At 34.7% G+C, this 12071-nt stretch overlaps 1 protein-coding gene and 1 long non-coding RNA gene across 3 annotated transcripts in view; one reads left to right on the top strand and one right to left on the bottom strand.

Annotated features, from left to right (window-relative positions):
• Positions 1-12071, top strand: part of LOC136041285 (proclotting enzyme-like) — a 75594-nt gene that overhangs the window by 43779 nt on the left and 19744 nt on the right. For both annotated transcript variants that reach the window (XM_065725892.1, XM_065725894.1), the window contains one exon: positions 450-601. In XM_065725892.1, the coding sequence (XP_065581964.1) occupies positions 450-601 (152 nt within the window). The remainder of the gene's footprint in view (positions 1-449; positions 602-12071) is intronic.
• Positions 1-12071, bottom strand: part of LOC136041287 (uncharacterized) — a 45173-nt gene that overhangs the window by 28870 nt on the left and 4232 nt on the right. The window lies entirely within an intron of this gene.

Here is a 12071-nt window from a genome sequence, read left to right as displayed (position 1 = left end):
CTCCAATGCCATTAAAAAATTACTCCAACCATTAAAAAAATCACAGATTGTCTTTATACCTTCGTACTTCTTTTTTTTAATTTTGTTTTAAAACGAATCAAATACGAGAAAACCAGTTCAGTCAAAATAGCACTATAAGTATATTCGAGTATATTTCTTTAACTAGCCTATATTGTGCATTCAAACCAATTTCATAATCAATAGAGTAATTAAAAGCAAAGAATTTATTCACTTCGGAATAAGAATATATTCTCACTTTTTAAACGCATGTAAAACGCCAGAAATCACTCCTTCATGAGTTTTTTGTATTCTTTGGATATTAATTTAGGTCTAATTTAGGTTTTGATTGAAATTAATAAAAACACTAAATAATATTTCTCGCTTTGAATTTCAATATATATCTAGTTAATATTATGTCTATCCGGCTGAGTGAAATTAAATTATTTCAGCTACCTCGGTGTTTGCTGTCCAGACAGGTTAAATGCTGCTTTTGTGAACGGTGCCCCGCAGACAACTCCCAGAATACCAACAACGACAAGGCCACCCCGACCTACAAGAACTCCAAGACCTGGACAAACTCCAAGACCCCCGACAAGTCGAGGTAAATAATTAAGTAGCAGTCAAACTCCTATGCTCTGCTTCATATTTCTAACACATATTACAATACATATTAGTCTGCAAGGGATTCCATAACGCAAAGTTATAAGCAGGTGAATGTGAAGATTTGAAAATAACGGTCGAATTTTCATTTTTTTTTTAAGTAGAAGAGAAAACCAAAAAAGTAAAGAACTTAGGGGCACTAATTGGGGTAGGAGGGAGGGAGATGCTCCTTCCTTTTAAAAACATCTTTCTTGGTATTTTCATTAAAAAGAAAATCCCCCATAAATACCTTTGTTACCGTCACAAAAATCCAAAAAAATCCTTGCCCCCCCCCTTTTTCCAGCATTCTCGTGAATTGGCACCCCCTGTAAGGTCTGCTTCTTTTATTAACAACACAACAATCATGCACTTTATTGGGAGCATGCTCGCAGGCGATTCGACGTTATAATCGAGGCATTAATTCTATTTCGGTACTACTACGAAACTTCGATGTCAATTCAGTAAAATCTGACCTCTGTTTTTTATTACTGAGTAAGATAACACTAACCGCAGAATTCTCTTTCTTACCTTTACTAAAAAGAAAATGGAAAGAGTTGAAACTAAAAAGAAAAATAATTAACAGCACAAAACTTGAATACTTGAATACGATGAATGAACAGTGATGAATGACAGCCCAAAATCTATCTGATTTTAAACACAAAGAGACAAAAGTCTACAAAGATGATAAATGGAAAAGAATATTAATTCAAAATAAAAGTAGATATGCACAAAAAACTAATTAAACCACATCAGTAAAGAAACACTGTCCTCTAAAACTTCTGAATGAAACACTAAAAAGTTCCGAACACTTAGATTGAATCATACTTAAAAAAAAAACCATCAAGGACAAATAACAGAAGGAAGCTAAAAGTAAAATCAGGGAAGCTTAGAAATGGAAGAAGCATCTAGACAGAGTAAACAGAGAATATATTTGACTGGACGCGGGCTGGACTCTAGCCAAGTCTCCCCGTGAATTACCTGTATGCGTAAGATATAGTATAAATCATGCAAGGCACCTCACGATCGCAAGCTTAATTTTCACCCCACAGCTTTCTATACAAGAAAACCGAAAGCTGCATTCAAGTGATTGGGAAGCGAATAACGTCATTTACCCTCAAAACTGGTGTGCGACAAGGTTGTGCTGTTGCCCCTGAATTGTTTAATTGTGTCGTAGATCACAACGTGACTCGAACAACCGATCGATTGCCCATTGGCCTTTGAGATCAAGTCCTGACCGGCGTCAACTTCGCAGGCGACCTGACACTTGCTACCGACCCCATATAAAAGCTGATAAATGAACTGAATGTCCTGCATGAAGAAACTGAAAAAGTTGGGGTTAAAGAAATTGGCCAAAAAATAATAGCAGTTAAACTGCCAGGCCTAGTTAGGCCCCAGGAATTCATTACAGTTTGTGGAGACCACGTTATAACTTCACCTATATTGGCTCCGTGATTTCAGAGGACGGCTCCATGGACGCAGAATTGGGAATTCTATTTGGAGATTCGTCCCATTTCTCTAGGCGCAAGAAGATACAAATATTTTACTCATCCGTGAGCTTAGTTCACGGCTGCTCTACGCAACTGAGACACGGCCCTTCAAATCCACAATCTTGAGCACTATAGACGCCTGCCAGACGAAACAACTCCGTCGAATCGGGAGGCTCCGATGGGAAGATTTTGTGATTAATTACATAAAAAAAAACTAGTTTTTTTAACTGAAAGTAAGGAGCGACATTAAAACTTAAAACAAACAGAAATTCCTCCGTATATGAAATGGGTTGTCCCCTCCGCAATCCCTCGCTCTTTACGCTAAAGTTTTTAATTGTTTTAAAAAGCAGAATTGTGGCAAAGAGTCAAACTTTAGCGTAAAGAGCGAGGGATTGCGGAGGGGACAACCCATTTCATATACGGAGTAATTTCTGTTCGTTTTAAGTTTTAATGTCTTTAAATTTTGCTATGGGGTTCTCTGATACGCCGAATGCGATGGTGTGATTTTCGTTAAGATTCTGTGACTTTTAGGGGGTGTTTTCCCCTATTTTCTAAAATAAGGCAAATTTTTTCAGGCTCGTAACTTTTGATGACAAAGACTAAATTTGATGAAACTTGTATATTTAAAATCAGCATGAAAATCTGATTCTTGTGATGTATATTTTAGCATCAAAATTCCGTTTTTTAGAGTTTAGTTTACTATTGAGCCGGGTCGCTCCTTACTACAGTTCGTTACCACGAACTGTTTGATGAAAGACCCCTATCCCTTACTCACCAAGTTCTATTCTCAACTCCAATTGCCCAGTGAACTCTCAGATGGTTTGGGCATCCGCTTCGGATGCCACCGACAGCCCCTGCTAGAATCAAATACGACTTTGGCCCCACATCCTATGGTTTGTCACACCCAAGGGGTAGACATTGGACCAGGTGGAAAGACAACCTTTTTAAGATCTTTAGGGTACTTCTACTCTCAGTTTAATTTTTGGAATAGACAGAAACATGGTGTCATTACTAGTGGATTCATTAAGTTCTATTTCTGGAATTTAGGTTTTCTCGTCGATATAGAGTAATCACTATTCAGATTTTGGTAGCTGAAACTATGCTTTTCTTCGGGGGCTTCGTTTGGGGGGAAGGGGGGTATAATTGACCCCCCTTTAATGTGGAGAAAAAATTATTATGTATCCCATGCCCCTTGACTATTTGCATATGGACCTCTCTTGTACCCTCCACCCCCAATAAAGATGCTGGAGATTCGCCCCTGCTTTTAGAAATTGAAGTAAAAAATCAATTATGTAACCAATATAGAAAGCAGAAACAGATGTGTAATATTTATTAATATGTAGTTGTTAACAAAAATAGCGAAAAAGCAGCAATAAATACATTTTTCCTCCTTATTCCAACTTCTTTAAGAACCACTTACTCAGTAATGCTTTGCTTATTAGAGCCATTCTCTATCCCTGGTTTTTGCCCCCGTTCTGCATTTAGTTTGTCAAACCGAGCAATATATAGCTCAATCGGCCATCTTGCTTTTGCAGTTTTTCTGGATTGTTGAGTTTTTATGCAGCGTTTGGAAATTAGCTTAGTAGAATTTTGTTTTTCTTTTTTTTTTTTAGCATTTTTTGATGCTTCCTTAATATATCAAAGGTAAGCACGATGGAGCATTTCACTTTTTTAATAAATAAAAAAAGGAAATTGGCATTCACTTTACTCAAGATTGGCTGAGATTCATGCAAATATTTTCAAGGTCGGAACCTTCAAAAACAAACTTTATTTACTGACATATTTGTTGTCAGAAATAGAAGCAAACAAGGAAAATATTTGTGATAATTTTTTAGAATTCCAACCCAATTAAGTTAAGGTCGTTAAAATATTCTGTGTAAAGGCCTGGATTTCCTGATTCATTTGTAGCCAAAATATGAGTGGCCAAAACCATGGAGAAAAAGGGACGATCGGAACAGTTACATATTTTCAGTTTTTCAAAGAATGTATATTAGACATATTCCACAGCCTAAACGCCGATGCTTCAATATTTGAAGTTTGTCCTTGTAGCTAAATGTCATAATTTTCTGAACAGTGGAACTAGACCTTCGGTGCCAAGACCGCGTGCAGTGTCGCAGCAACACTGACCTACGGGTCACTGGTGCGGAGCAACAATTGCAACTATATCTCACGGGTAATAGAGGTGTACGCTCCAGTATAGCTGTTATAGACACGTTATATGGTTTTTGTTTATTATTACTCATAAGGTCAAGGTGAAATTGTAAAATTTCTGAAACAAGTTCTGGGTCTATAAAGTAATCATCAAACTCTATATCCACACTGTTTTTGCTTTTACCTGTATTAAGACTGCATACTATTTGCTGCAGTTAATGAATAGCCGTAAAACGGTTCATTGTTTAAGCTTTTATTTCTTAGCATACAGTTCATTTCGTATATAGAAGAATACAGATCTTTATGCTCGCTTTTCATGGCATTAATTTTCAGTAGAAAGGTGCCATTGACAAACGGGGACACACAATTTGAAGAAATCCATTCCGGCAACATGCTATACAAACGTAAAGATCCCTGCAACAGACAATAACATATCCTTGCTTCTTACCCAAGAGTAGGAGAAATGCTTCCTGCTATTGGTTTTTCAACTCTCATTTTTAACTCTATTTTTATTTAAAATTTCGCTTCTGAGACTTTGAAGCTTTCTTTTAACTCTATGCAAACATCAATGATAATAATTACTACTACTACTACTACTAATAACTCACTGCAGCACCAAGCCGCCTGAGGCCAACACAGCTACGCACGCTCCTCCTCCAACCTAATCTATTTAAAGCCTCCCTCTTTACACCCTCCCAGGAAGTTCCCATTTCCTTTAAATCTTTATTTATGACATCCTCCCAACTCAGACAAGGACGACCTGCTTTCCGTGTAGCCCCAGAAGGTTGGCCAAAAATGATAATAATTAGTACTCATGTAATGGAAAAAAGCTTAGAAAAGTGCACTTTTTGAGACGAAAAAAAAAACACCTATGTTCAAAAGTGCTTTTTACACTCTGATTATTAACCCTTTTTTCGAATTTCACTTCTGAGACTTGGAAGCTTTCTTTTAATTCTATTCAATAATCAACCCCATACGCTGAACAAAAGTTTAGAATTTTACGCTATTCTACGCGCTTTCTACGTTTCAGAATTATTTGCGCTTTTCTACGTTTCAGAAGGTCAGCAACTAATGATTGACCAGTTTGCTGACAAACCGTTCGTGACCTTTTCCTGCAACAATATGTTCTGTATTCTTCCAAGGCACATGTTTTCAAGGGCTAGGACGCGTTTCTCCAGTTGGATATTTAGTTTCTCATATTCACTTGCATAGAGAAGAATGGACATCACATTGATATTCATTAGCCAGAGCTTCAACCGCATTGAGTATTTCCTACTGTGCCAGACTGGTTTTGACTTACTAAAAGCCAATGTCTTGTCTACTCCTCCTCTTGATTTCATTGGCTATTTCACCATTATAATCAATCCAACTTCCGAGGTACTTAAATTCCCTGACCTGTTCAATTACTTTATCTTTGCATTTCAGTGTCAGAGAGTCAGATGTAGCCATGCTCTTTGTCTTACTGACATACACTGTAACCCCAAATTCTTTGACCTTTTTATCTATGGTGTCGAGTAGCAGCTGCAGTAGCTATTTCGCATCTTCGAAAAGAACAACGTCATCAGCGAATTCCAGGTCTGAGTTCTGTCGGCTGCAAATCTTCATTCCAGTCTGAAGACTATCTTAGAATGTAGTCCATAACAATAAACAAACAGGAATAGGACATATCCCTGTTTGACACTAGACATTATCTTGAAGAAAGGCGTATCTTATTTTCTTTGGGCACACAACATTCACTATCTTCACAGAGTGCGATTATTATTTGTTACTAGTTTATCAGGTACTCCGTAATAGTTTAGAATTTTCCATAAAATCATTCGATCAGCAGAATCAAATGCCTTTTCAGAATCAATGAAGCATATATATATATATATATATATATATATATATATATATATATATATATATATATATATATATATATATATATATATATATATATATATATATATATATATATATATATATATATATATATATATATATATATATATATATATATAAAATACCACATTCCCTGGCCTCTTCAACCATTAGTCTAAGAATAAAGTGAGATTAGAGCAAGACCTGCCAGGTCGAAAGCCGTGTTGCTCTTCCCTGAGGCGAGTCAAGAGCATTTCTTAGGTGTTGTATTTTACTGGATACATATATTAAGTTGGTGCTTTTCCAGTTAGTCAAAAATTAGCACATGGCCCTTCTTGAAGATTTTGACCAATCCAATCTTTCGGGACTGTTTCTTTATTCCAGAAGACCACGAGGAGAGTAGTCAAAACAGTTATACAGAAGGGATACCTTTAGCATCTCTGCATCCACCGTAATCTCATTAACTCCAGATGCACGCCCAATTTTCTGCTTTTTCACAGCTGTTGTCACTTTTTCGGTACTGGGGGATGGGGGTCAGCATTTATATCAATTAATAAGAAAGTTAAGACCGTCCATTGGCAAGTAGCTACTAAATGATTTAATGTTAATGAGGATAGAACCGAAGAATTAGAAGCAGTCAATTGGGATGAAATGACTAATAATTTTGCAGAAGATAAAGTAAGAAAATTCAAATTAAAATAAACGAAAAGCTTTGTAAAAAATGATTTTTTTTTTAATTTGACCTAAAAATTTTGGGAAACAGGGGGGGGGGCACTAACCAAGATTTTACCCCGGCACGACAGAGGCCAGAACCGCCACTGCATACGGGGCTAATTATTGAATAGAATTAAAAGAAAGCTTTGAAGTTCCTGGTGAGAAATTGAACAAAAGTTAAAAATGAGAATAAACAGATCAGTAAAAGGGAGTCTTTTGCCCACTATTAATGAAGAAGCAAAATATCATTAGTTTAAAAGAAAAAAATTATTACTGTTTTCGAGGGGGGATAGGTCTTTTATTCCATGTCAGGCTTCTTTGTATCATGATTAAACAAGGATAAATTGAATGTTAAAATACATACTAGAAAATAAAAATATTTTAGAAGTTACGGCTTCCGTGCGAACTTTTAATAAGGTAAAATAAGAGTTTTTTGAACAAGTTCATGAGTTGGTATCTTGCATTCTTACATAGAGGTTTACCAGATATATATATTTTTCTGCGCAGGTGTCAGCTGTGTTTATTGTGCTCCTGACATCTAGGTTACTCCATATGCATTAGCGGTCCAGGTGGCTTAAGAAACCGCGAAATAGGCAATATTGCAGGAATGGTTATCTTTGTATAGCATGCTGAAGGAATGGTTATTTCGTATAGCATGTTGCAGGAAGGGTTATTTTGTATAGCTTGTTGCAGGAATGGTTATCCTCATATTTTACGTCTCCGTTTGTTAATGGCACCTTTTCTAAAATATAATAAACATCAAATCAAGTATTTCTAGAAGAAAAAAAAATCGAACATTTTTGTTTCGAATTCATGATTTCCGGTACTATTTCCAGATATTTATGAGCAAAGCGTAAATTTCGCATAGGTTGAGGAAGAGATAATATCAATTTATGTCAGTATTCACAGAAAACTTATTTTTAAGTTTAAAATTAAATTAGAATTTTTTCTAATAATTTTTTCTAAGAATTTTTTCTTTAAAATTAGAAAAGTCACAGAAGGAATTTTTTTCTGGAAAACCCGCGCAAGCTAAAGTTCTGAGAAGATCAACATCTGTCTATCTGCATTGGAAAAAAATCTACCTTGTGTGGAAAAAAAGTTACCTCTAGAATGTCAATGAAATCGATGACAACTTTAGAAATTATATCTTAGTGTACAGTTCATTTTTCAATACATAAGAGTGCATGACTTCTTGCTTACTTTTCGCTGCTTCAAACATCTAAAATATAATTACCAATAAAGTCGGAAATTTCATAAAAGAATCGGAATTTCCTCAGAATCCCTGGTATTGCTTCCCAAGATTTATGAGGAATACGACACTTTTTCTTAAATTGTCGAAGAGATATTACAAAGTTCTATCATTATTCAGAGTAATTTGATTTCTAAAAAGTAAAGCTTCGAATCTAGGACATGTTAATTAGAGAAAATATAGGAAATTCGCTGTATCGACATTTCAAAATAGAAAGAATTTTCGAACAGTTCGTGGTAATGAACTGTAGTAATGAGCGATCTGGCTCAATAGTAAACGATACTCTAAAAACGGAGTTTTGATACTAATAGATACATCAAAAGGATTGGATTTTTATGCTCATTTTAAATATATAACTTTCATCAAATTTATTCTTACTGTTCAAAAGTTTTAGGGCCTGACAAAATTGGCCTTATTTTGGAAAATAGGGGAAAACATCCCCTGAAAATCATATAATCTTAGCGAAAATCACATCGCATTCAGTGTATCAGAGAACCCTACTGTAGAAGTTTTAAGCTCCTATCTACAAAAATGTGGAACTTCGTATTTTTCGCCTGAAGACCGATCACGGGTGCGTGTTCATTTATTTGTTTGTTGTTTTTTTTTCCAGGGGTGATCTTATCGACTAAGTGGTCCTAAAATGTCGCGAGAGAGCTCATTATAACGGAAATTAAAATTTCCAGTGCCCTTATTAAGTGACCAAAAAAATTGGAGGACACCTAGGCCCCCTCCCACGCTCATTTTTCCCAAATTCAACGGATCAAAATTTTGAGATAGCAATTTTGTTCAACATAGTCGAAAAACATAATAATTATGTCTTTGGGGCTGACTTACTACCCCAGTCCCCGGGATAGGACTTGTAACTGCAAGTTACAAGCTTTGACCAGTATTTACATACAGTAATGGTTATTGGGAAGTGTACAGACGTTTTCAGGGGATTTTTTCTGGTTGTGGGGGGTTGAGGGGAGGGATCTACGTGGGAGGATCTTCCCTTGGAGGAATTTGTCATGGGGAAGAGAAATTCCATGAAGATTTTCTAGCATTATTAAAAAAAATTAAAAAAATAAATATGAAAACGTTTTTTCAATTGAAAGTAAGGAGCAGCATTAAAACTTAAAATGAACAGAGATTATTACGCATATGAGGGGTTCATCTCGTCCTAAATACCTCGCTCTTTACGCTAAAGTATTTTTAGTAATTTCAACTATTTGTTCTACGGTCTTTGTGATTCAGGGATCAAATTAAAGAATTGAGACAATATTAAAGCTTAAGTGTAAAGAGCGAGGTATTAACGAGGGGGCAAACCCCCTCATACACATAATAAAAATATACGAATATAGAAGTTCGTTACGTAAGTTAATTTGTAAGTTAAGTATATTTTCATACTAATAAAAACGTTCATTAAGAATTAAAAATTTAGTTGCATTTTTAAGTAACCGAAAAATTGGAGGGCAACTAGGCCTCCTCTCCACCACTTTTTCTAAAAATCGTCCGATCAAAACTAAGAGAAAGCCATTTAACAAAAAAAAATTAATACGCAAATTCCGTTTTAATTATTCATGTGGGGAGAGCCAAAATCAAACATGCATTAATTCAAAAAGGTAGAGAAGTTAAATTAAAAAATAAGTTTTTTTTAACTGAAAGTAGGGAGCGACATTAAAACTTAAAACGAACAGAAGTTACTCCGCTTATGAAAGGGGCTGTTCCCCCACAACGTCCCGCTCTTTACGCTAAAGTTTTTACTGTTTTAAAAAGTAGAGTTGAGAGAAAGAGTCAAACTTTAGCGTAAAGAGCCGTGCGTTGAGGAGCCAACAGCCCCTTTCATACACAGAGTAATTTCTGTTCGTTTCAAGTTTTAATGCCGCTCCTTACTTTCAGTTATAAAAACTTGTTTTTTGTTTAATGCTTATAGAAAACAAATGAAAGCGCCGATTCTGGAAGATCAAGATCTGTTATCCACGTTTTGAAACCTCTGTTTGTTTCGAATTTACCTCTATACTGTCAAAGAAATCCATGCGCGGTGACAACTTTAGAAATTATTTCTTAGCGTACTTTTCATTTTCAAATATAGAAGAGTGGATGTCTTCTTGTTTACTTTTCATACCATTAACATCTAAAATATAATAATCCTAAATTATAATCAGCAAAATCGGCGATTTAAAACAAAATAGGAATTTTTTCAAGAAATCCAGTATTATTTCCCAAAATCTATGGGGAATACGGAAATTTTGCTTAAATTGTTGAAGATATAGTAAGTTCTATCAGTACTCAAATTTATTTGCTTTCACAAAATTAAACTAAAAATAAAATCACAACCCAGTCAAGCTGAAGTTAGTAGTAGATCAAGATCTGTTTATCCGCTTGGGAAAAAAATTCTACCTTGTCTAAAAAAGTCTCCTCTGGGATGCCAAGGAAATTGACGATGACAAATTTTTGCTTAGATTGGCCGAGAGACAATATGAAGTCCTATCAATACTCAGAGCTATATTATTTCTCAAAAACAAAGCTTCGACGCTAGGGCAGTTTATTTGGAGAAAATGCAAGAAATTCGAAAAATCAAAACTTCAAGATAAAAAAGGTTACAATAGGATTTTGCTTTGGAAAATCAATGTCAGGTCTAGGACCTTAGAAGATTTTACCTTGTCTAGAAAAAAAAGTTATCTCTAGGATATCAGCGAAATTTGATGCGTCATTCCAACTTGGAAATTATTTTCAAAACAATTTTTTATGTAAGAAAGTATTGCTCAACATATTACTTTTAATTGAGAATTACTCAATTAAAATACAAAATGGTATCAAAATCGAAAATTTCAGAAAAAAACTCAAAAAACCGAATTTGGCATTCAAGTTTGGCTCCTCTAGAATTATCTCCAAGAAAACTAGAAGACATAAGGAATTCTCCGGTTCTCAGATAGATAATTTTATGTTCTGCTGGGTTAAGTAGTAAAATTGTTCTGAAAAGGTTTACATTCCGAGCTTGGATCGTTTTGTCTTGGCACCAAGTACAACATGAGGAGAAGAAAGCTTTTTTTTATTATTGTTTCCCGTAAGCTGCTGGAAATGTTGCTATTTTCATTGGAGCTTTTCTACCCTGTTTCATTAATTCCAGAACCATGAACAATTTCGAGATTGTATCTCTTTCCACTTTAGCGCTACCTGACCGCTAATCACGAGAAAAAAAAAACAAATACGAATTCAGTACTTTTGCTCAGCAACGCAATTACAAAACATAATACACCGATATCTGGAATTTCACTATCCACTGCTTCAATGTACTGCACATGATTCGTGATCTGGATTCAAAACTCTCATGTTTGCACGTTTGCATCTTAGCAAACCCGATCTACTATTAGTCTTTAAGATTTTTTTTTATGTAATGCTAATAAAGCTAGGTGCTTAGCTATAATAAAACCATAAATTGTTCCGTATTTGGAGTCAATATGCAAATAATGGATATGGTTTATTTATATGTAATATCCAAGTTTCAGTTTTATATGGTTTTCGTTTACAAACGAAGCCCCTCATCCCTCCGAAGTCTTACCTATTCTTAGCAGTTTTCTTTTTAAGATTGTGTCCCCTCGAACCAAAACCCTGCAAAGTGCTTGGGTAAGGGTCACATTTACCTTAATGATTTTTTTTGGGGTGGCTACACATAAAAAACTTTAAAAACACATAGAACATTTGCTTATATGCACTTTTGTTACGTTTTAACGAGTCGGGAAAATGTTTTTTTTTGGAGGGGCAAACCCCTTAATCCCCCAGGATACAGCTTTGTATCTAGTAGACTATATATATATATATATATATATATATATATATATATATATATATATATATATATATATATATATATATATATATATATATATATATATATATATATATTATATATATATATATATATATGTATATATATATATATATATATATATATATATATATATATATATATATATATATATATATAT

Source organism: Artemia franciscana, unplaced genomic scaffold (genome assembly GCF_032884065.1).
Source record: "Artemia franciscana unplaced genomic scaffold, ASM3288406v1 PGA_scaffold_131, whole genome shotgun sequence".
NCBI classification, from domain to species: Eukaryota; Metazoa; Arthropoda; class Branchiopoda; order Anostraca; family Artemiidae; genus Artemia; species Artemia franciscana.
Note: the sequence above shows the minus strand (reverse complement) of the source record. Positions and strands in the feature narration are given on the sequence as shown.